A 25,620-nucleotide genomic window follows, 5' to 3' on the forward strand; every position below is an offset into this window, starting at 1 on the left:
GGGTCTTTCAGCACTATGCCCCGAAGACACTCCAAACATGTACAAATTGAAAATAAAGGTGCTTACCCCCACGTTTCAAATGTTGACTCTCGTTACGGGGTAGTAGTTTAATGTAATAATTCATATATTTCAATAAAGAAGTGTTTTAATGCCGTTTGTGGCCGAACGCCACTTTTTCACCCTCGTTTACTTCCTGTTTACATTGAGTGTAATTCCGGGTTTCACCAGATGGGCGCGTCACTACCACCCATTGGGAACTTCCGACAGAATCGGCCACAGACGGCATTAAAACACTTCTTTATTGAAATATATGGATTATTACATTAAACTACTAGCCCGTAGCGAGAGTTAACAATTGGGGCGTGGGGGCAAGCACCTTTATTTTCAATTTGTACATGTTTGGAGTGTCTACGGGGTAAAGTGCTAACAGTGCCTCTGTCCATAGAGGGTGAACTCTACAACTCTCGTAGATTGAAAACGCCAGAATCATAAATACGTCTACGAGAGTTGTATTCTACAGCTAATGTGGAGGAAAATATTATACTTTAGTACCCGGACCCTACAGAGTTGATACTTATCAGGGTAACCAATAGGTGGCGGTATGCACCTATACGCAAACGTTGCGACCCACCATTAAAACTAAGAAAGAAGAAACGGAACAACAATAAACCGAAGCAGAAGAAGAATTTAAACGTGGCCCCTCCTCCTGTTCCTACCGTCGGTCCTCTCTCTCTCTCTCTCTCTCCCTCCTCAGACAGATCCTCCATTTTGTGTAAACATAACCGCTGATCTACACAACACAAGGCGGTTCACGGACTCAACAGCGCACGTGTTAAAGTCACAGATAACCAAGGGAAGTGTGATCAAAGAGTCCATAGCAGGTAAAAAAAAACATACATCATTATTTCCTACTGTAAAGCGGAACGTTTTTGTAGTAGCCGCCATCAGCCTGTAGGTGTCGCGGTAGCCTGGTTTGAAAAAGAAGAAGAAGAAGAAGAAGTGTTTTGACTTAAATCTGCAGACCTACAAGCTCACAACGCGTCGCTTCCGCGAAGCGTTGTGAGCTTGTAGATCTGCAGATAAAAAAAAAAAAACAGCATTTATATACGCCATGGTACGATGGTGTCGCCCCCACACCCACCCCCAAAAAATAATAACATCATCCACGGTTCTTTTCAAAAGGATGTAGGCTAATTATTTTTTGTCTAGTTGTCGTTATGTTAGTATTATTTATTTATTTCTTTTTCAGTTTTTCTTTTCCGTGAAGCACGTTGAGTTGCACTTGCTACACAAAATGTGTTTTATAAATAAATGTGTGTGAGAGTGTGGGAGTGTGAGAGTGAAATGCTAAAAGTGCATATTGTGCTAGGTGTAGAATACAACCCTCATAGACGTATTTATGATTCTGACGTTTTCAATCTACGAGAGTTGTAGGGTTCACCCCCCATGGACACAGGGACTTTCAGCACTATGCCCCGTAGACACTCCAAACATGTACACATTGAAAATAAAGGTGCTTACCCCCACGCCCCAAATGTTAACTCTAGCTACGTGGTAGTAGTTTAATGTAATAATCCATATCTTTCAATAAAGAAGTGTTTTAATGCCGTCTGTGGCCGAACGCCATTTTTTCACCCTCGTTTACTTCCTGTTTTACATTGAGTGTAATTCCGGGTTTCACCAGATGGGGCGAGTCACTACCGCCCATTGGGAATTTTCGACAGAATCGGCCACAGACGGCATTAAAACAGTTCTTTATTGAAAGATATGTATTATTACATTAAACTACTTCTCCATAGCGAGGGCTAACATTTGGAGCGTGGGGGTAAGCACCTTTATTTTCAATTTGTACATGTTTGGAGTGTCTACGGGGTATAGTGCTGAAAGTCCCTGTGTCCATGGGGGGTGAACCCTACAACTCTCGTAGATTGAAAACGTCAGAATCATAAATACGTCTACGTCGAGAGTTGTATTCTACAGCTAATATTGTGCAATGTACCATAGTACCTAGTACTAGATACCAGGAGAGTATTATAATATCACACCATGATGTAAACACTAGGCCAGGGGTCTTCAACGTTTCCAGGCCAAGGACCCCCTAGCTGAGAGAGTGATGAAGCAGGGACCCCCTCTATATTGTATAAAATTGTGTTTCAGATTAAAGTTTTTTTTTTTAACTTAGTCTGCTCTTTTTCCCCTCTACACCTATAGCCTCTTTGCCAAAAATAGCCGATCTACAAGCTCTCAGCGCGAGGCGTTGAGAGCTTGTAGATTGCTATTTTCGGCTAATGTTCCCCTCAGAAAAGGAATTCTAGGGTTCAAGTGGTTAATGTAAAAAAACTAAATCCTATCACTCAAAGATTTGGCGGACCCCCTAGGTTTCCAAATATTTGACAAAGGACTCATTACACTGGCATGAACATAAGGAGGTTAAATGTACAAACAGCTGTGTATCAAAACAACAACAATAGCAAATCAGTGACATGACGATGCAGTGTGTGTGTGTGTCGTGTGTGTGTGTGAATCTCTTCATAGAGGGGAGAACGTGTTCCCATTGGCGGTGGGGGAGGTTGAGAGGTGGTTTCCATGGCGACCGCTCAGGCCGAGCCCACCTCGGCCTCAGACGGTAAAGTCTTGGAGGAGGAGGAGGCGGATGGAGGAGATGATGCGGGGGGGGCCGGTGTCGACCATGGTGGCGTGAGGATGGTGGTGATGGATGCTCTGAGCCCGGCGCTGCTGCAGATGAAGGCGGACATGCTGGGGGGCACGGTGACCGTCACGGCCGGAGACGAGGGACAGGTCATCACGCTGCAGGTTGGTGGTGTGAAGCACTGGTTCGGCCCCCACATGCTTCTTTTTCCTCGGGATGGGACGATATGAAAAGTACATGTCACGACTATTGTGGCAAAAATAATTGCGAGTAACGATACTATCGCGGCAATCAAAATGTGCTTAACCCATTAAGACCTGAGGCAGATTCTACAAAGTCTTCTAAATCCCAATCGTTTTCGGGAAAAACGTATGTTTCTATATCAGTGGTGCTCAAACTTTTTCATGTCAAGGACCCCCAACACTATATGTATTTGGCCGCGGACCCCACATCTCAGAATATGTTGTTCCAGGGACCGCCCAGAAGCAAAGATTTGAGTTACAAATGTTCGCTTTAAAAATATATATATATTTAAAGATTTGCACAAGTTCTCACAATTGTTCAAAAATAGCAGATCTACAAGCTCGTAGCGCGGCACTCGGTGCCGCGCTATGAGCTTGTAGATCTGCTACTGTATTTTTGAATAGCCAAAGTGTAAAATAATGCTTTTTAGTTCAAATCAAAAAGTAACACAGATGCGTTCCAGGTCATGATGGCAAAATGGCACTTTGTCAAGCTCGCAACGCGTTGCGAGCTTGTAGATCGGCTATTTTTGGCGAATCGATTTGTGTAGAGTGAAACAAGAGCGTAGCAAATGGGATCTTTACAGGTCCGTTTTATCAAGTACAGGGGGTTTAAGTGGTACTGAATTTGCAGCCCAACAAAAGCTAATTCCTAGTGTATGATGGAGGACAATTTCAGGATAAATTAAAATCTCTTGTGAGTGTTTTTTTATCACGATTATTGTCCTATCCTTACATCTGACACCAACTGAGACCCCCCCCCCAGACATGTTAACCACTCAAGCCAGTGCTTCTCAAACCTTTTCATGCCAAGGACGAAGGACCCCCAAATTGATATGCATTTGGCCGTGGACCCCCATCTGATCCCCCTGGGATTCCCAGGCTTGCTTTCTCAGACAGCAGGTCTGTCACAGTACTTTTTTACGGTTTATTTTACAGTACCTTTTGTTCTTTGTTATTTTGCCGCCTAGTATGTTAAAATTGACACTAGTCTTTTTAGCGCAGCAACAAACATCGGGACAGACTCCCCCCTCCTCTTAGGGGAGTAATGGGCTGCTAAGTGCTAAGGTGGCCTTTATGACTGCATAACTTTTGGATCCAGGCTTTTCAGGCTGAACAAGACAACGTAGCAAATTGAATGCTTTTGGTCCCATTACAGTTAAGAACGTCGGCACCAGCTTAACATCTTCAATGCCGTTTTTCCTCTGGAAAATACTCAAAACGTTCTGTATAGAAGCTCCACTGTTAACCCATTGAGACCTGGAACGCATCTGTGTCACTTTAGATTTCTTTGGCTATTCAAAAATAGCAGATATACAAGCTCGTAGCGCGGCACCGATCGGTGCCGCACTACGAGCTTGTAGATCTGCTATTTTTGAAAAATCTTGAAATACATTTTTAGGATTTGGAAAACATTTTTAGAATCGGCCTCAGTACCTTCATCAAAAGGACCAATGTTTCCAAGCATCGCCGTCATTTTATCCGCTCATCCTTTTGATTGATTGATTGAATATTTTATTAGGCAAAAAATGTAAACATCACAATTACATTTATAATACTCTGTCTAAAAGGTCTGTCCAAAAAAGTCCTTGCGGTCGTGTTTCCATTGGGGTCCTTGGTATTCAATTCATAGACTATCCGATCGCAGTCTGCTTGATTGTACTCACACCGGCACTAGTATGCCTTCCACAGTCACTTCTTCTGTCGTTTTTCACAACTTATCTCCAGTCCAACTGAGTGCAAGACACACGCAGGTATCAACAAATCCTCGTCGCCACTTTGGTCAGTAATGGTAATCACAATATCACAGCAGTGTAGTCTCTAGGTATACTGCGATTATTCCCTCCCACGTGAACTCACACATGCACACGTGCACACAAAAAGAAAAAACACAAAAGGTTAACCCTTTAAGACCGGGAACGGATCTGTGTGTCATTTTTAGATTTCTTTGGCTATTCAAAAATAGCAGATATACAAGCTCATAGCAAATCTTTGAATATATATATATTTTTAAAGCAAACATTTTTAACTCAAATCTTTGCTTCTGGGGATTCTACAATTGTCTTCTAAATCCTAACAAAATCCTAACTTGTTGTTGCTATAATTTCAGTGGTTTTCATGTCAAGGACCACAAAATGATATGTATTTGTCCGCGGACCCCCATCTCAAAATATGTGGTTCCAGGGACCCCAGAAGCAAAGATTTGAGATTTGAGAATTCAAAGATTTCACGATTTTTCTAAAATAGCAGATCTACAAGCTCATAGCGCGGCACTCTGTGGGGTTAAAAAAAAAATGTTGAGAATGATTGTGTTGAGATGAACAGGTTTGTGTGCACTGTGCAGGTGGTGAACATGGAGGAGCAGGCCGGCGGTGGTGGTGGTGCGGCGCTGGGCCTGGGACAGCTGCAGCTGGTGCAGGTACCGGTCACCACAGCCACGGCGGACGGGCTCCACCAGGCCACCTTCGTCGCCTCCTCCTCGGCCTCCAACAGGGACGGACAGCCTGTCATCTGTCACACTCTCCCCTTGCCCGAGGGCTTCCAGGTATGACGGCACCACCCCATATCACATTGAACAAAAATAGGACATTTTTCTTATTATGCCGCAGCAGCAGTACGAGGGTTAAAAGGCGATTTAATGTGAGTCGGACCAGCTGTGCATGTGCAAACACGCACGCATTTATTGCCACGTTTTATTTGACCCCTGCTCATTGGGTCTCAATCTCTGATAAACGATTCACGACAGATATACATTTTAAATATAACATATTGTCTCTGTCGGGTGCAACATAGTTTTCTCTCTCAACAGTAAACAAACCAACATACAGTATAAGTGTATACAGGGTATCTGCACATTTCTAAAGTGACAATTTAAGGACTTTTAAGACCTTTTTAAAACTAATAAGACCATTACTACGTCAAAAGTAACCAACAAACTATACTATAAAGAAATTGACAAACATTGTCAAATATTGCATTAGAAATGGGGAAAATAGCTGATCTCAAGCACATGCTGCATTGCATGGCGTTTGCAAGGTAGTAGATTGGCTATTTTCACAACATTTATCTGTGGAACCGAGTCAAACTAAATGTAACGCCTCAACTCCTACAATTCCAAGCGCTTGTCAGGGTGATTGGGGGGTGCCGGTCCCTCCCCAGTTCAAGTATGATTCTTTTGGGAGGTCGCAGCCTGAAAATGTGGGAACCCTTGCTCTAAAACCGGTGGTTTTCAACCTTTTTTCGTGTCAAGGACCCCCAAAGTGATTAGCCCACGGACCCCCATTTGAAAAGATATGCCAGGGACTCAAACCATTTTGATTTCTTGGGGGTCCCAATCTACACTGTATCATCATCATCAGTGTTCATTTAACTCTGAGAGTGTACGAATGGAACCAAATGGACCCTAACGGGTCCATTTGGTTCCATTCGTACACTCTCAGAGTTACCGACACATAAGGGTCAATTTGGTTCCTAACTATTAATTTGGCTGGGGACCCCCTGGAACCCCCTCAAGGACCACTGGTGGTCCCTGGACCACTGGTTGAGAACCACTGCTCTAAAAACGGTGGCGACCGTGTTCCTTCAGATGGTGAAGGTGGGCGCTGATGGCGAGGTGGTGGTGACAGATGATGAGATGCAGACGTTTCAGCCAGAGGAGGAGGAACAACAACTCGAAGACCCCGAACAGTCCGAAGACCCCGACTACCAGCCCCATGCCACTGCTGTCCCCAAGGGAAAGCAAGGCAAGAATAATAGATAAGGGCCCTTTCATAATTGTGACATTATCAACCGGTCGATATGATTTGAGATAATCGCAATGATTTCGTGTTAAAGGTAGGGTAAGTGATTTGCTTTGGTTAAAATAAGTGTTAAATATCTCTATATTCTGATAGTACTCATTGCTATAGAGTGTTTGTTCAGTATTAGGAGTCTCCTTGTCTCTCCAGCTCTTTATAAAGCAGAAAATGCATTTTCGTTTCAGTTTCATTTCCAATTTTATCCAATCAGGAGAACTCAATCAGGATACAGATTAAACAAGTGAAATTGGAAGCGATGACACTAAGGAATGAGCAGACAAAATTGGAACTGGAACACTATACAAATTAAGCTTTAAAATGGGTACTTTCTCCTGATTGGCTGAGAATTTGACACCTACCAAAAAATGTATTTTCTGTTTATTAAAGAGCTGGAGAGACAGGGAGACATGTGTTACTAAAAAAACACTATATAGCAATGATTACTATCAGAATATAGTATTTTAACCTTTTAACAAAATACTTTTTGTTTTTAACCAAAAAATATCACTTACCCTACCTTTAATCGTCAGGGGTCAGTTGCACCACCTCACACTAAGTTCAAACATAGCTCAACCCATTCAATCCGGGGACACGTCTCTGTCATTTTTAGATTTCTGTGGCTATTCAAAAATAGCAGATATACAAGCTCATAGCGCGGCACCGAGTGCCGCGCTATGAGCTTGTAGATCTGCTCTTTTTGAAAGATCGTGAAAATGTGTGCAAAACTTTGAATATATATACAACTCAAATCTCTGCTTCTGGGGGTCCCTGGAAGAAAAATATGTTACAAATGTTAATCCTTTTTTATAAATATATATTAAAAGATTTGCACAAATGTTTCAAGATTTTTCTAAAAATAGCAGATCTATAAGCTCATGAGCTTGTAGATCTGCTATTTTTGAATAGCCAAATAAATGACACAGATACTTTCCTGGTCTAGATGTTTTTTTTAAAGCCATTTGAGCTATAACTAGGCTAAGTTTGAACTTAGTGTGAGGTGGTGCAACTGGCCCTAGAACCGTTTCCAATTCCATCTGGAATATACATTCATGTGATGAAAAATATTGAAAATAGCTGATCTGCCACGTTGTGAGCTTTGTCGATCAGCTGTTTTCACTATTTCTGAAAGTATGAAATTAGCCTGTTTTGGCCGTACATCGCATTATTTATTTTGATTATTGGTATCGGTAATAGTCTTTTGTTTGTATATCGGCCCTCATTTATCAACGCAGCGTATAAACCGCCGTATATTTTTCCATATATTCGGCGTACACCAACGTCGAAGTCACATTTATCAACGCATCCTACACAGCTGATCCGAGCGTACACTTGGTCCCAGCGTTGATAAATGTCACGGCTGAAACGAGCGTCATTTAAATAACACGCCCCATAAATATTCTCAAAACGCCCCGATTTTACGACATGAAGACGAACCAGAATACGACCAAAGACATGAAAAGCCAATAAGAAACAGCCTCCCCCCCCCGCCCCCCCCCGCTGGCCTCGCCGCACACGCACACGCTCACGCCTCTCTCGCTCGCTCGCTCTCTCTCTCTCTCTCACACTCACACACACACACACACACACACACACACGCCCGTAGCGTATTGTCACGTAGGCTTGTAGCCTACATGAATGACATATTATGATACCAATCACATCGGCATGAATGGAATACTTTTGTAGATTAATGTATTTAACCCATACCGAGCAGTGCGCGTTCGAGTTACTAAAATAAAGCCCTCATGTAGGCTATTCCCATTTCCCAGTGAGACTCGGACCGTCGGACGGGCGAGTCCCGTCCCGCTCCGCATTAATGAGAGATAGCCTGGAGAGAACATTAATGAATGAAGGCTGGTGTGTGTTGGACCATGGGTTAAATGTCTGATCTCCCGGTGGCCATGAAAATATAACAGCAGCGCCGCCTGTTAGACCGGTGCTCGCGCAGAAGAGTGCTCTCGCAGAAAGCGCCCGTATATTTTGAAAATAGCAGATCTACAAGCTCACAACGCGTTGCTGGCTTGTGAGCTTGTAGATCTGCTATTTTCAATACAGACAGATCTACAATCTTATCTGAATGACTGTTAAAGCAGTTTGTTTAAATTACTTTATAAAATGTTATATTTTCACAGGGATTATTTATTAGTGTAGATATACAGATTTATGAGTGGATTAGGTGTCCAATGCCTCTCAGACAGTCAAACAATGCTGCTCCGCAGGTCTAGGATGGAATAAACGGGTGCAGCCAACGTCAACAACTGGTCCCGACCAGACGTGAGATCTCAGCGTACCGTAGGATAAAGCCCACGTCAGGATATATTGATAAATGCCGAAAATTGCGGTGATCTCGCCGTACGCCCATTATTTGGTCTACACCGCGTTGATAAATGAGGGCCATCGTCTCTGTCGGGTGGAATCCTCATATGTCCAAAATTGTTACTTTTCAGGACTCAAATTCAAAAATATCAGATCTACAAGCTAAAAACGTAAACATTTAAGTTAAAATATGGAGATAAGAGGTCTCTGCAGCCCGACTTATTTGTCATATCTGCCCTGTGCGAGTTTTGTTTGATACCTGGAACGCATCTGTGTCACTTTAGATGTCTTTGGCTATTCAAAAATAGCAGATATACAAGCTCATAGCGCGGCACCGAGTGCCGCGCTATGAGCTTGTAGATCTGCTATTTTTTTTTAATCGTGAAAAAAAAGTTTTTATATTTTTTTCCGAAAAACTATTAGGATTTAGATTTGTTTTTGAAGCGGCCTCAGGTCTTAATGGGTTAAAAAAGCCTGAAAGGCAAACAAGAATTTATTTGCGCCAATGTTCAATGGCAAAAAAAAACATAATTCAAATAATGAATCGCAATTTACAGTATTTGTACAACAACTTAGCGTCGACTATGTCGTGATCAGAGGTGTAAAGCAAGTGCATTTTCTCAAGTACTGTACTTAAGTACAATTTTGAGGTATTTTTACTTTAATGGAGTATTTCCAATGTTCAATCAAGCTCACAAAGCGAACAAAGCGACGCGCTGTGAGCTTGTAGATCTGCTATTCTCAAACATTTTAGTACTTTTACTTTTGGTACCTTAAGTATATTTTGATGCCAATACTTTTGTACTTTTACAGTAACATTTTGAACACAGGCCTTTTACTTGTAAACAGAGTATTTTTGCATTACCGGTATTGCTACTTTTACTTAAGTAAAATATATTCCGAGTACTTCTTCAACCACCATGTCGTGATGTCCACCAGGCAAGAAGAACCGGCTGCGCTACGCGGGCGGCGGCGGCGGCGGCGCTGACGCGGGCGCCTCCGTCTACGACTTTGAGGAGGAACAGCAGGAGGGGCTGCTGTCAGAGGTCAACGCCGAGAAGGCCGTGGGCAACACGAAACCCCCCAAGCCCACCAAGATCAAGAAGAAAGGTTAGAGCCCACTTCCTGCTGGAGGCGTCGATAGCCAAGTCAGTGGTTAAGGCGCATGCCCACGGATTGAAGTTCTCAGTCGCCACCACTGATTACAGACATTAGGATTCCATAGAACAGGGGTTCTCAAACTTTTTTATACCACGACCACATATTTTATGGGATTGTTTTTGGCGACCCCAGGCCCCGCTAACTGAAACGCCAGAGAGGTGGTTCAATGTGCACACATTTGTAATGTAAACTGGAGTATTTAGCCAAAATATGTCGCTAGAACCACCAGAGTTTCTTGAGCCACCTCTCGATGTTATCTTTGGCTACCGACGGTGGCGTTTTTCTCCATCGCGGAGTCAAGCCAATAGTTTGTTTGCTGGCGACGACTCTTTTTTTTCTTTTTTTACAGTTTCTTGATAATAAAAAAGAGTCATTTTTTGGTTGCCACTGCGCGACCCCAACAGCACCTTCCCTCGACCCCACTGTGGGTCGCGACCCATAGTTTGAGAACCGCTGCCAAAGAACATACATGGGCAACTGGCGGCCCGGGGGCCACATGCGGCCCCAACCTTCACTTAATGCGGACCGCAGGAATACTGAATACTGATATATTATTGATTTCAGCTGTTACAATTCCAATCATGCAAACATGACCCGCTTTAATTACTTCAGTCTATGTTAGTAGCTTAATGACTAGTATTACATTTCCATTTTATGTCCAATGTATTTGTATTTAACTTCATAAAGTTAAAGGTAGGGTAAGTGATATTATTTGGTAATATCTTTTTTTTTTTCTCAAAAGGTTAAAGTACTATATTCTGATAAGTAATCATTGTTACAGAGCGTTTGGTCACAGGGGTCTCTCCAGCTCTTTAGTAAACAGAATATACGTACATTTTCAGGTAGGTGACAAAATCTAAGCCAATCAGGAGAGAGCACTGAAAATGCATTTTCTGTTTATTAACATGGGAGACTCCTTTTACTGAACAAACACTCCATAGCAATGAGTACTATCACAATATAGAGGTCTTTAACACTTATTTTAACCAAAGTAAATCACCCTTACCCTACCTTTAACATAAGCAGGCCTATAACTAAATGAATTTGAAAAATAAAAAATAAATACTTTTCAGGATTCCAATTAAAAAATAGCTAAGAAAAAAATCCGGATTCCAATTCAAAAATAGCAAAAATAGCAGATCTACGAGCTCAAAACGCGACGCGTTTTGAGCTCGTAGATCTGCTATTTTTGCGTGACATAGAATGGCCCGACAGTATATGCAATGTGGCCCTCTGGAGTGACTGAGTGTGGAAATATAGTGGCCCTCGGCCTCTCCATCATCAAAGTTGGATCACCCCTGCCATAGAAGCTCACCTCAACTCTGCTTTACAAGTATTACTTGTCAAATGAACAGATCTACAAGCTCACAACGCTTCGCTTCACGCCGCGTTGTGAGCTTGTAGATCTAATGAAATCATTTTGACCACGTCTCTGTTTGTCTGTCATTGCTGCAGGTGTAAATAAGACGTTCCAGTGTGAGCTGTGTAATTACACGTGTCCCAGACGCTCCAACCTGGACAGACACATGAAGAGCCACACAGACGAGAGGCCACATAAATGTCACCTGTGTGGGAGGGCCTTCAGGACGGTGACCCTGCTGAGGAACCACCTCAACACACACACAGGTACATCAATGCCCACACACACGCACAGACACACACACACACACACACACACACACATACACACACACACACTTCATCTTGTTGTGATCTTAACCTAGATCAGAGACGCGACAAAAGCATTTTCTCACGTTGCAGAGAAAAGTGGCTTGATTACACTGTGTTGCAGGTCGGCTGATGCCGGCTGATTGAGTCGAAAGAGATTTAACATTTTGAATCTCAGGCCAACAAGTTGCAACACATTTCTGATCACACAAACATGTTGCTCTCTCTCTCTCTCTCTCTCTCTATCTCTCTCTCTCTCTCTCTCTCTCTCTCTGTCTCTCTCTCTCTCTCTCTCTCTCTCTCTCTCTCTCTCTCTCTCTCTCTCTCTCTCTCTCTCTTTATCACACACACAGCTTTCTTAACCGCACTCACCTGCCTGTGAGAGAAAGGGCGAGCGAAAAAGAGAGCGAGTGAACAACGAGAGAAATTAAAAGGGATAGTTCACCCAAAAAATATTTTTTATATCGATTACTTGGAGACTTGAATTTGTGGATATTTTTTTTGTTTTTGTCGCATTCTGGCAGCGGTTCCGGTAGGAGACACAAAGAGTCAAAAAAATATCCATGAATTAAAGTCCATGGGGTGAGTAATCGTCGATAGAAAAAAAGTGATTTTGGGGGTGAACTATCCCTTTAAGGGAGAGCGTATAGCTATTTAATAGTTTTATACACACACACACACACACACACACACACACACACACACACACACACCTATATACTGTTGTATACACGTATACATGATCACACACATATACATATCCAGTATATGTGTGTGATCATGCGGGCTAATGTTGCAAACAGTTTTGGGGATTCTTTTGTAAGTAGTGGTTGCAAGTTTCAACTCGACTAGTTGTGACTTGCAATTGTTTTGCCACCAAAATAGGGATGCCAGGTTAAACTGTGTTCTCTTCTGTCCTGCTCCTGTCTCCTTATAACCCAGGCACACGTCCTCATAAATGCACAGACTGTGACATGGCGTTTGTGACCAGCGGCGAGCTGATACGTCATCGCCGCTACAAACACACATTCGAGAAACCCTTCAAGTGCTCCATGTGTGACTATTGCAGTGTGGAGGCAAGTAATCCATCAACTCGGCTGAAAGGTTCTGTTTTCTAAAGAGATTGAGAGACGGGGGAGACCCCTGTTACTGAACAAACAGTCTCTACCAATGATTACCATCAGAATAATTAACATTTTAGCCCATTGAAACCAGGTTCTGTGTAACGCATCTCTCCACTTTAACCATTCTTTTATACTTTGGCTATTCAAAAATAGCAGATATGTTATATGTTGTTGTAGATCTGCTATTTTTGAAAAATCGTGAACATTTTGCAAATCTTTGAATATATATATTTTTTTTACCGAACATTTGTAACTCAAATCTTTGATTCTGGGGGGTCCCTGGAACAAAATATTTTGAGATGGGGTTCCGCGGCCAAATTCATTTTGGGGATCCTTGACATTAAAAAGTTTGAGAACCACTGATATTACAGCAACATAATACTTATGTTGCTGTAATATCAGTGGTTCTCAAACTTTTCAGAAAACTGTTAGGATTTAGAAGACATTTGTAGAATCGGTCTCAGGCCTTTAATGGGTCGCCATTTTGTTTATCAGGTGAGTAAGCTGAAGAGACACATCCGCTCTCACACAGGAGAACGGCCGTTCCAGTGCAGCGTGTGCAGCTACGCCAGCAGAGACACCTACAAGCTGAAGAGACACATGAGGACTCACACTGGCAAGACACACTATCTATCTCTAAGCCACTTAAAAGCTGCAATACGTAACTTTTATGTCCCACCTGGGGTTTCAAACCCACGACCCTTGCGCGAGCGAGCACCCAACTTTCCAATTGCTTGAGATGGTAAAAAAAAAAAGCAGGTTTGGGCGGAGGATATATTGCATTTTGAGCTTCATGCACCACAGCCGTGTTGGTTATATTGTATTAACACATCGGGTGCCAGCATTTTTTCATAACAACTTACCGTGGGTGCCAGCATTCTCCCCATTGACTGCGCTTTGCTGTTTAAAGTTTCCGCGTGCGTTACAAGCAAATCCACGCAAAAAAAAGCATCGATTCATGTTCTGCCATGAGCCTGACTACAGACTGGAACCATAACATTCCCCTCGCGGGTTACAACGGGGGGGGGGGTCGCGCATCGCACATGACCGGTTTTCCCCACAGGAAACAGATTCGGAGATATAGGCGTTTCAAAGTAGGAAATAGACAGGAAGCGGATGGGGGAAAAAAAAGTGTTTCCGGTGAGCGATCTGGCACTTCCTTCGCAGGATTACAATGGGTGCTCCCAGAGCTGCTCTAGCCCCGCCCGCGCGGAGAAAAACGAAAAAAACAAAAAGACTGAAATCACGGTCCAGACCGTGTTCGGCACCGAAGCTTCGGAACCGCCACTATGTAAACACACGGTTCAGACCGTGTTTGGCACCCGATGTGTTAACACACTCTACCATACTGATTCACTAAAAAGACTATTGCAGCTAGTTACAGCTAGTTAGTTCACTAAAACATATTTATTAGTTTTTGTCGCATTCCTAAGACAATAATTTCATGACCGGCAGTGGTTCCGGTAGAGGTGACTAATCGATAGAAAAAAAAGTTTTTTTTTTTGGGTGAACTATCCCTTTAAGCCCTCTACAGGATGTACTTCATCATAACTGAACACATGCTGGAAAATCTGCAAGCTCACACAACGCATCACATGGAGCTTGTAGATCTGCTATTTGCTATTTATGAAAAATGAAGGCCATACTGTGTCACTTTTTCAAAATTATTTTTTTAATTATAATCTTGCACTGATATATTTTACACAATAACCATTCCACATAAATGTGTTTTTTTGGACAACTTCTCTCAACGCTCTTTTTAGTTGCGAGTGCCTGACACTTGGTTTGTTTTAGGGATGTTAACAATGAATCTATAATCAAGTAACTGTCGTTAAGAATTTAATCGATTCAATTTATCGATTTTAAATTAATTGAAAAAATATGTATCATTTTTTTCCAAACTTTTTTTGGGGGGGGGGTTAGTGAAAGTTGCATGTATGGTGTGTGTGATATCAAATGTGAGCTTAGCATAATCACAGTACGCCTTAATCATATTCCATGGCTTTTGGAGAGAAATGAGACAGACTCCATAGAGCACTGCAGAGGGGAGGTGTGTGTGTTCTCCCACACAACTATCCTTCTCCGTTCTCTGCACTGGCTCCCCGTAGCAGCTCGCATTCAGTTTAAAACCCTGGTGCTAGCATATAGAGCAGTGAAAGGAACAGCTCCTTCTTACCTCCGGGTTTTGGTCAATGCCCACACCCCTGCCCGACCACTCCGGTCTGCCACCTCGGGGCGACTGATTCCCTCGCCACTCAACGGTCCTTCTGGTCGATCGACACGGTCACAACTTTTTTCTGTCAGGACAGCAGAGTCACTGCCCATCTTTCGCCGCAGGCTGAAAACCCACCTCTTCAGGAAACACTATCCTTCCTCTTTGCCTGGCCTACTTGTTGTTAACAAGTTGTACGAACTCTTGTTTTATTTTTGTATTGTTTTATTGGATCTTGTTTAGTCGATACACTTATTTGTTTTAGCTCGTGCTCATTTGATTTTGCCATTTTTTGTCTCATCTGACTAAGAAAGTAGGTAGCTGATATATTGTACTTTTACTTAGCGCTAGGTATACTCTTGGTTGCTTGTTTTTGCAGGAAATGCACTTAAAACTTCTGGTGATTAGTAGTTTTCGTTCCCTACCTATGTTGAATACACTTATTGTAAGTCGCTTTGGATAAAAGCGTCTGCTAAATGACTGTAATGTAATGTAATGTAATGTGTGTCTGTGTCCAGCTGATGCTCGTTAATGTTATATACATCAAGGCAATTATGTTTCTGCACTCATTTCCGGTTTCGGACAACAATTTCCCTTTTGGTCCTAAAAAAATGCTGCTTATCAATTAATCAATGAATCGATCGATAAGGTTATCAACTATCAATGAATGAATGAATCGATGATTTGTGTCCCTAGTCTGTATCTCCGGTTTAACTGAAACATGTTTTGTGTGTTTTCAGGCGAGAAGCCGTATGAGTGCTACATCTGCCACGTTCGCTTCGCACAGAGCGGCACCTTGAAGATCCACATACTGCAGAAACACACGGAAAACGTGGCCAAGTTCCACTGCCCGGAATGCGACTGCGTCATCGCCCGCAAGAGTGACCTGGGTGGGTCCGGTTCATGTTTTGCTCATATAACTTAATCCATGGATTCAAGTCAACGACTGATTTCAGTCATTTGGATTCCATAGAGCAGTGGTGCCCAAACTTTCATTTTTGTTTTTTAGTCATTAAGCTACTAATACAGACGTAATTAAAGCGGGTCATGTTTGCATGTTTGGAATTGTAACAGCTGAAATCAATAATGTATCAGTAATCCGATATTAACCTGCAGGTCGCATTAAGTGAAGGTGCCGCCAGTTGCCCATGTATGGTCTGGGATATTTCATAAAAGCCAAAGTTAAAGCCTCATTCTGTGATTTCTTCAGCCGGTTGGCTGTATGTAGATTAGAACAGCAGGAACATAGCTTTTGAATGATAATACCGAAACGTCCTAATTTTACATATAGTGCTAATTGTTAGGAAAGAGAGTGGGGTGGGCTACTTTCACGCCGTTTCACAAATGAGAATGGGACTGAAAAAGCTTTTCAGTCGTGAGATCCCTGCTTCTCAAAATTGCTGATGTAGTTGCAGTTTTAAAAAAAAGAAAATTTACTGCATGCTTAAAATCTTAAGCATCTTACCACAAAGTTTCTCTTCTGGGGGTCCCCCTGGCACAAGACATTTTCAGATGGGGGGTCCGTGGCCAAATACATATCATTTTGGGGGTCCCTGGCACAATTTTTTTTTGAGAACTACTGATTTTAGAAGGCCGTTTGTAGAATCAGCCTCAGGTCTCACTGCCAAGAAAGACACAGAACCAGAGATAACGCGATCCGAAGATGTACCTCTCCATTCACTCCCTGGTTAACTTATTACTTAAAAATCCTGTATCTCGGCTCCTGTGTACTTTTTACTATGTATATTTGGCCGAGACATGTTATTTTCAAAGGCGTATAAAAGCGAACGGGAGGTCGCGATGACATTTCTTTTTTCTTTCGCGGAAGCACAGTGAAACCCTCTGTGATTAGCAACCATCAGGGGACCGATCATACTGGAGATAAATATTCTGTGACTGTGACGAGTGCCGCGCTACGAGCTTGTAGATCTGCTATTTTTGAAAAATCGTGAAAATGTGTGCAAATCTTTGACTATATATGTATATGTTTATTTTTTTAAAGCGCACATTTGTAACTCAAATATATATATTCAAACTAAAGATTTGCACAAAATGTTCGATTTAAAATAAATAAATAGCAGATCTACAAGCTCATATCGTGGCACTCGGTGCCGCGCTATGAGCTTGTATATCTGTTATTTTTGAATAGCCGAAGAAATCCCCCCAAAATGACAGTCTTTTCACGGTTTTGATGGATTGACGTTTTTCCATGGATCAACCATCGATTAAATCAATTAATTCAATGAATTGTTGCACCCTTGTAATTCATCGGCCGTCCCTTGTCTTGCAGCGGTGCACCTGAGGAACCAGCACTCGTACGTTTTGAATGGTCACAAATGCCGCTACTGTCCCTGTCTGTTCCACGAGCGCTACACGCTCAACCAGCACCAGAAGACTCACAAGAACGCACGACAGATCAAGTGCGACCAGTGTGACTACTGCTGCAAACTGGTACGTACTGTACTGTACACTGTCTCTGACCTCTGGTCAACTGTCTGGGTCCTGCCTGGTCTTCATAGGGGGTGTATTATTACCCAAACGTCATGTCCATGAATCCATTCAGACCGGGAATAATAGGAAAAATGGCAGATATACAAGCTCATAGCGCGGCACCGAGTGCTATGAGCTTGTAGATCCGCATTTTTTTTTAAATAAATCGTGAAAATGTATGTCAAAAAATCTTTGAATATATATCTATCTATATATATATATATATATATATATATATATATATATATATATATATATATATATATATATATACATGTTTTACTCAAATCTTTGCTTCTGGGGGTCCCTGGAACAAAATATTTTCAGATGGGGGTCTGCGGACAAATACATTTAATTTTGGGGGTCCTTGACATGAAAAAGTTTGAGAACCACTGATATGGCAACATACATTTTTTCAAAAAAGAACTTTTAGGATTCAGAAGACATTTGTAGAATCCCCCAGAAGCAATAAGATTTGAGTCACAAACGTTCACTTTAAAAAATACATATATATTCAAAGATTTGCACAAATGTTCACGATTTTTCAAAAATAGCAGATCTACAAGTTCGTAGCGCGGCACTCAGTGCCGCGCTATGAACTTGTAGATCTGCTATTTTTGAATAGCCCAAAGAAATCTCAAAATGACACAGATTCTTTCCGGATCTTAAAGTAAAAAAACATTTTTTTCTTTTTCTTTTTGTTGCATCGTCCCCAGGACAGTCACATGGTCATGCACAAGCGAACGCACACGGGCGAGCGGGCGTTCCCCTGTGGCCAGTGTGAGAAGACATACAGCCAGAAGCCGCTCCTGGACGCCCACTTCAGACGCATGCACGACCCCAACTTCGTCCAGACCGTCTACATCTGCCAGAAGTGTGAAAAGACCTTCTTTCGCAGGGTAAGGGTTCGAGACTGAGACACACACACACACACACAGTGGTGTAAAGTAACTAAGCACATTTACTCAAGTACTGTACTTAAGTACAATTTTGAGGTATTTGTACTCTACTTGAGTATTTCCAATCCCCAATACTTTCACTTCTACTCCACTACATCTCGGATCGAAATATTATACTTTTACGCCACTGCAGTTATTTGAAAACTTTAGTTTCTAGTTACTTTTGTAGATTTTGATTATTATTACAAAACATGCATCGACCACTTCAGCCCTATGTACATTTTGGCCATTTGAAAATAGCCGATCTACAAGCTCACAATGCGTCGCATCTACTATTATCAAAAGATTTGTATTTAACTTGTGAAATGGGACATTCTGCATAATGAGTACTTTTACTTATGGTTTTTTAAGTACAATTTGATACCATTACTTTTGTACTTTACTCAAGTGGAAGCGCGTCCGCCATACAGACGCTTCAGAGCCAGAGGAGGCGTCTACCTTTATATGTCTATGGCTACAACCAGTTCCTCTATCGGTAGCACCATGTCACTTCCTGAGTCTTGGGATGCTCCGCCTTCCCCTCACCCGATTGGACAGAGGGTGAAAAGCAGCATAGAGTGCATAAATGCAATGTGTGCGCGACAAGCGGAAAGATGCGCAAGAGCGTGAATCCACGCATTTGCATTGACAAAGCATTGGCAGATTCCGCCCCATAAGATAAAAATGCGATGGGACCGCGCCCTAACAGAGTATTTCTACATTGCAGTATTGATACTTTTACTTAAGTAAAAAAAAATGTCAGCACTTTTCCCACCAAAGAAATCTAAACATGACAGCGATGCGTTCCCCGCTTGAAAAGGGTCAAGCCCAATTCCAACACACTTTGCTGGTTTGGGACGGCTCAGTTTAGAAGACCAGGGTTAATAGCAGATCTACAAGCTCATAGCGCGGCACCGAGTGCCGCGCTATGAGCTTGTAGATCTGCTATTTTTTGAACAGCCAAAGAAATCTAAAAATGACGCACAGATTCTTTCCCGGTCCAAAGGGGTCAAGGCCGAGAAGCGGTCGTATCAGTTTCTTTTGGGAGGTCTGAAGCTTAGTTTTTAGTGACATTGAGACGGCTCCATGGCTGTTTCTGCCGTTGCTTTCCCCTCAGAACGCCATGCTGCGTCACGCTGAGACCTGCGACGGCCACAAGTCTGGCGACGAGGACGTGACGGAGACCTGCGGCGGCCAGGATGCTAGTGACGACGACGACGATGATGAGAACGGAGCAACGCCTGCAGCGCCCGCTGCGGCCCGACGGGGAAGGAGAAGAAACGTGCGGCGCAGGAAGAACGACGATTACGTTTACGATGACGACACAGGTATAGACCCCTTAACCCATTGAGACCTGAAGCCGATTCTACATGTGTCCTAAATCTCAACAGCATTCTGAAAAACGTTTGTTTCTATATCAGTGGTGCTCAAACTTTTTCATGTCAAGGACCCCCAAAATGTTATGTATTTGGCCGCGGACCCCCATCAAAATATTTTGTTCCAGGGACCCCCAGAAGCAAAGATTTGCGTTAAAAACGGTTTGCTTTAAAAATATATATATTCAAAGATTTGCACACATTTTCACGATTTTTCAAAAATAGCAGATCTACAAGCTCGTAGCGCGGCACTCGGTGCCGCGCTATGAGCTTGTAGATCTGCTATTTTTGAATAGCCCAAAGTGTAAAATAATGCTTTTTAGCTCAAATCTAAAAATGACACAGTTCCAGGTCTTAATGGGTTAACAGACGCCGTCACGCTGGTTGCAAGCGTCATGCTGCGCAAGCGTCAAACGCATTCTATCAGGTCTCGCTAGGGCGCGCAGCACTAGCCAACATACAAGAGGGGGGTTGGGGTGTGCTGAAACCAGCGCACCCCGAAACAACAGGTTGGGAATTGATTGCATGAAACAATCACCTGTGCATCCAGTCTCAATGTTGGTAAACAAATAATTGGTCTATTCATTTATTATCCAAACCTACCTGAATGTTGGTATTTGTATTTTCATAAATTATGTGTCTACAGCGGTGGAAGAAGTAAAGGTTTTTATCGTCTTTCACTCAAGTAAAAGTATCAATACCACAATATAGAAATGCAGGTAATGATAATAACGAATAATGTTAGGGTTAGGCATAGTTTTACTGAGATTAAGGTTAGAAATAATGTTAGGTTTAGGCAACGTTTTACTGAGGTTACGTTTAGGAATACCTGGTGGTGACCGTTCTGAGGTCGCCGGGTTTTATCCAGGCCGAGCATTCTTGTATGTATATCTTGTATATTCTTGTACTCCTTTTTTTCCATCAATCTCTTCACCGAATGTACGCCGCCAGAATAGGGACACTCAGGTCGTAAAAGGTTTACGATTTTGAAATGACGGAAGAGGCAGACAGAGTTGTCTTCATTTTATAGTAAAGATTTTCGCCTACGAACGACTCTGCCCAGATTTAGAGCACAAGGTTCAAAGTGGTTGAACCTTTTAACACCTTGAGGCCAGTTCTACAAATGTCTTCTAAATCCTAAAAAAAAAAGTATGTTTCTATATCAGTGGTTCTCAAACTTTTTCATGTCAAAGACCCACAAAAGTCTATATATTTGGCCGCGTACCTCCATCTCAAGACATTTTGTTCCAGAGCCCCCCCCCCCCAGAAGCAAAGATTTTAGTTTTAAAATGTTCGCTTCAAATGTTCAACATTTTCCAAAATAGCAGATCTACAAGCTCATAGCGCGGCACTCGGTGCCGCGCTATGAGCTTGTAGATCTGCTATTTTTGAATAGCCCAAAGAAATCTAAAATGACACACAGATGCTTTCCCCGGTTTCAGTGGGTTAATAGATGAATGTCTCTTTGTCGTCTTGATGCAGAACCTGAGCAGGAAGAGGAGGAGGAGGAGGAGGGTCTGTTTACTGAGATGGAGGAGGAGGAGGTGGCTCCACCGGTCGCAGCGGTCCCTGCCCCGGTGCGGCCACCGGGCAAGAGGAGGCGAGGACGTCCGCCCAAGAATAAGCCAGCGCCAGCCGGTATGTAACCTTTTCGTGCCAAGGACCCCCCCAATTGATAATGTATTTGGCCGCTGGACCTTGGACTTGGACTTTCTTTAACCACTTAACCCATTAACTCTTTGACTGCCAGAGTTTTTCAGAAAAGTGTGCTCCCATTGCCAGAGATTTTTCATTGAGAAAAAAAAAGTACGCAGGAGCCGAGATACAGAATGTTTAAGTTTTAAGTTAACAAGGAAGTGTATGGGAGTCTAGATCTTCGAAAAACCATATCTCCTTGGTCTTTGGGTCAAATGGGCCAACAAAAAAAAAAGAACATTTTTTTTTTTTTTTTTTTTTAATAATTTCGTCATTTCCGTCCATGGCCATGATAGCCATAGTACCATCGGACGGGAATCTAAAGTGACACAGATGCGTTCCAGGTCTTAATGGGTTGTTAAGCCCTGTTTGATTAAAAATTAGCAGATATACAAGCTCATCCGCGCTACGAGCTTGTATATATCTGTTACTTTTGAATAGCCAAAGAAATCTTAAAATGACACGGCGTGCGTTCCTGGATTGAATGGGTTTATTAATCATAGACTGTATAAAATGAATGGACAAAGCGACGCCATTGGTTTCTACAGACCGTAGATTAAGCCGATTGTTCAGGAATTTCAAATCCGCCATCTTTATATATCGCGTCATATCCTGCGCAATGCAACCAGACCAATATTGGTTGGGTAGCTTGTCAATCAAGAGCGGGGGGCGGGGAATGAATGCTATTGGTTGTGTAGCTTGTCAATCAGATCATGCTGCCACCCCTAGAGCATAACCTACTTTTATCGTACATTTTAAATAAATGGGACCATAGTTTACCGAAACGCATATCATGATGATTGAAAGGAGACTTTAAACTAGCGACTGGAAGCATATAGTATTTATGACCAGGGGTGCACATAACTGGTGCGCAGGGCACATCAGACGACGCGAGGCGCTTTTGCGTACCAACAGCTGGGACAGGAATTTCCAAGCTTATATTTTTTAGCAAAACTAAAAAAATAAAAGCCTGGAGATCGAGGCTAGGAATTTACTTCCTGAAGCCACACTCACACAATCACGCTAAAGCACGCGTCGGCCCCATGTACAGACATTAGGCGCAGGGGGAGGGGACGCATGCTGCACGTGATTGTGTGAGTGTTGCCTCGCATCATGACACACAGACACGCTGCGACTCGCAGCAGCGGCTGTTAGAGGCACTCGTCACCGATGATGAACTCACCGTAATGGTGCAAAATATGCCGTGAACGTCCCAATCTGGCGGATAAAAGCAGCGCAGCACAGGGCACCAACCTTGGGGGGGTTCACCAAACGGTGTGATCCCCCCCCCCCCCCCCCCCCCCGTTGACAAAACAGGACGGGACCAAGTCACATCTCCAGGTGCTCTTCTGAGTACTAGACCTAAAAAGTTATGTGCACCCCTGTTTATGACAATGTTTATTAAGGTAAGAAAATCAAGTTGAAACCCACCCACTCGCATTGAGAGAAATTCCTTCCGACACCAGCAGGGATAAAACTGCGAAACTACAGGCATATTCATATGAACTCACTTCCTATATAGACTCAATTTCAAAAGCCAATGCTGGGCCCTTGGGTTTAAATCCATGTAATCCATCCCTCACCCTTTTCAGCAGAGACCGTAATCATCGGCGATGACGTCGTCGACCTCTCCGCCGGCCAGGAGAGCGGCGACGCCGCCGCGGAAGAGGTGGAAGAGGGCGAGGGGAAATCGCCGTCTGCGGCCGAGCGGGTCCAGGAGGAGGTGTCGGAGGAGACCACCACGGCCAACGGAGGAGACCTCACCCCCGAGATGATCCTCAGCATGATGGACCGATGATCAGAAGGATCACGTACGAATAGGGTTGGAGAGATCCGGAAGAAATCGGAGGAACGGAATCCAACGTTTGAGGAAACCGGGGGAAATGGGTTTCCATCAACATTCGGGACTGGTTTCAGGCGCCGGTTTTTTATCACTTTGTCAGAGCTGGTTATGTGTGGACTTCACGTTCCTGCTTTTCAATAGGCTCTATGCACAGCAGCCGTATTGGAAAGAAAGTGGGCCTCTTCTTGCTTCCTTCACAGGTGTTACCAATGATACTAATGAAGGCTCTGTTCCATTCTGGTCAGGGTGCTGATATCGTGCATGTTGGCTCACTAGAAACACTCCATTTTGGTTCCCAAATGGCCCCTTATGGTGGGTGTGTAACTCTGAGAGTGTACAAATGGAACCAAATGGACCCTTACGGGTCCATTTGGTTCAATTTGTACACTCTCAGAGTTATGGAGGTCCTTGAAAATAAGACAACCACTATGCCACACTAAATGGAACAGAGCCTTAATTAGTATCATTGGTAACACCTGTGAAGGAAGTAAGGAAGGGGCTGTGGTTCTCAAACTTTATCATTTTCGAGGATCGACCATAACTCTTGAGAGTGTACAAATGGAACCAAATGCACCCCGTACGGGTGCATTTGGTTCCATTTGTACACTCTCAAGAGTTACAGACCCTGTAAGTGTCCATTTGGAACCCCCTGTAGGAAATCGGTCGGTTAAAGGACAACTTAGTTTTTTTTACAACCACGGTTTATGTTTTAGCTTGTAATTAAAGTAAATAAAAGATGAGTGTTCTTTTTTTTTTCATTCACTGCTTTCTATAGTTTTAGCAATTTTCGTGATCTTTTTTTTACAGTGGGCGGGGGCATGCGGGCAGGTGGCTAAATACGTCTTCTCTACACAATAAAAAAAGGTCCCGTGGTCTTTGATGGCCAGATGTGAGTTATTGGGGGCTAGAAGAGCTACTGTAAATAATGATAAAGAAATCGCCGGGTTATGGTGTAAAAAAATACATATTTAGCCACCAGACAGAATGCACTCGCCCACTGTAAAAAAAGATCGCGAAAATTGCTAAAACTATAGAAAGCAGTGACTGAAAAGAATTGAACACTCATCTTTTATTTACTTTGATTACAAGTTAAAACATAAACCTTGGTTGTAAAAAAACTAAGTTGTCCTTTAAGAGGGAATCGCTAATGAACCGCAATCGTCAAAATCCCAGCCCTATGTACGAACCGGTCTGCATTTTTTCGTTTTCTGTCTGCGTACACACGCATACAGCCTTGTGGAGCTTGTTCATGTATTTCTCAATGTACCGTATCACTAGGGAGTTATGTCTCCTCCTACTTTGATACAAAGTTTCGCTCCCAATATTTTGTGAAACTTTTTTCTAACTAATTGAACCAACGGCTTACTGAAACGTTTTTTTTTTTTATTTTTTATTGTTTGTTACTGTGTTGCCAAGCTTGAATAATGGCACTGAGCAAATGTCGATGAGGAAACTGACTGCAGTCGTTCCAAAACGTTGCGGAGGCGCGATAGTTAGTTTGTACTCTGAAAACAGTGGTGGAAAAAGTACTCTGATGTTTTACTTAAGTAAAAGTATCAGTACTGCAAGGTAGAAATACTGTATTACAAGTAATAGTCCGGAATTCAAAATTGACTTGATTAAAAGTACAAAAGTATTGGTATCAAAATGTACTTAAAGTACCAAAAGTAAAAGTACTCATTATGCAGAATATCCCATTTCACAAGTTTTCAAACGAATCAAGTCTTTTGAAAATAGCATATCTATACAAGTTCACAATGTGTTGCGATGCATTGTGAGCTTGTAGATCGGCTTTTTTCAAATGGCCGAAATGTATATAGGGCTGAAGTGGGTAATGTATGTTTTGTAATAATGATAAAAATCTACAAAGTAACTAAAGTTTTCAAATAATTGTAGTGGAGTAAAAGTACAATATTTGCCTCTGAGATGTAGTGGAGTAGAAGTACAAGTACTGAAAATTGGAAATACTCCAGTAAAGTAAAAATGCCTCAAAATTTGACTTAAGTACAGTACTTAAGTACAGTACTTGAGTAAATGTACTTAGTTACTTTACACCACTGTCTGAAAATAGGTGAAAATAGCCCGTTCAAAGTCAATAGATGGTCACT

The 25,620-nt window shown here is 42.6% G+C and overlaps 1 protein-coding gene across 3 annotated transcripts; it reads left to right on the forward strand.

Annotated features, from left to right (window-relative positions):
* The first annotated feature begins 742 nt into the window (after nucleotides 1-742).
* Nucleotides 743-23,804, forward strand: LOC311045102 (transcriptional repressor CTCF-like). 3 transcript variants are annotated; one of them, XM_084056910.1, is made up of 14 exons: nucleotides 743-881; nucleotides 2,536-2,814; nucleotides 5,237-5,437; nucleotides 6,479-6,635; nucleotides 9,945-10,115; nucleotides 11,622-11,792; nucleotides 12,777-12,910; nucleotides 13,454-13,574; nucleotides 15,911-16,060; nucleotides 17,461-17,621; nucleotides 18,377-18,559; nucleotides 19,716-19,926; nucleotides 21,457-21,612; nucleotides 23,262-23,804. In XM_084056910.1, the coding sequence occupies exons 2-14, from the start codon at nucleotides 2,587-2,589 to the stop codon at nucleotides 23,465-23,467; spliced, it is 2,250 nt and encodes a 749-aa protein (XP_083913036.1). In that variant the 5' UTR covers nucleotides 743-881; nucleotides 2,536-2,586; the 3' UTR covers nucleotides 23,468-23,804. The 3 variants fall into 3 exon arrangements, with proteins under 3 accessions (XP_083913036.1, XP_083913038.1, XP_083913037.1); XM_084056912.1 differs by having other exon boundaries at nucleotides 23,265-23,804; XM_084056911.1 differs by lacking the exon at nucleotides 743-881 and having other exon boundaries at nucleotides 2,520-2,814.
* Nucleotides 23,805-25,620: the final 1,816 nt, after the last annotated feature.

The sequence above is a fragment of the Gymnoscopelus microlampas genome (genome assembly GCF_963454915.1).
Source record: "Gymnoscopelus microlampas genome assembly, chromosome: 1".
NCBI classification, from domain to species: domain Eukaryota; kingdom Metazoa; phylum Chordata; class Actinopteri; order Myctophiformes; family Myctophidae; genus Gymnoscopelus; species Gymnoscopelus microlampas.

What these genes read in the sequence shown, in the direction of transcription:
- LOC311045102 (XM_084056910.1), top strand. Translation starts at nt 2,587, where the DNA reads ATGGCGACCGCTCAGGCCGAGCCCACCTCGGCCTCAGACGGTAAAGTC. An exon ending in GACAGGTCATCACGCTGCAG is followed by an intron (nt 2,815 to 5,236) that starts GTTGGTGGTGTG and finishes TGCACTGTGCAG; the next exon opens with GTGGTGAACATGGAGGAGCA. An exon ending in GAATAAGCCAGCGCCAGCCG is followed by an intron (nt 21,613 to 23,261) that starts GTATGTAACCTT and finishes CACCCTTTTCAG; the next exon opens with CAGAGACCGTAATCATCGGC.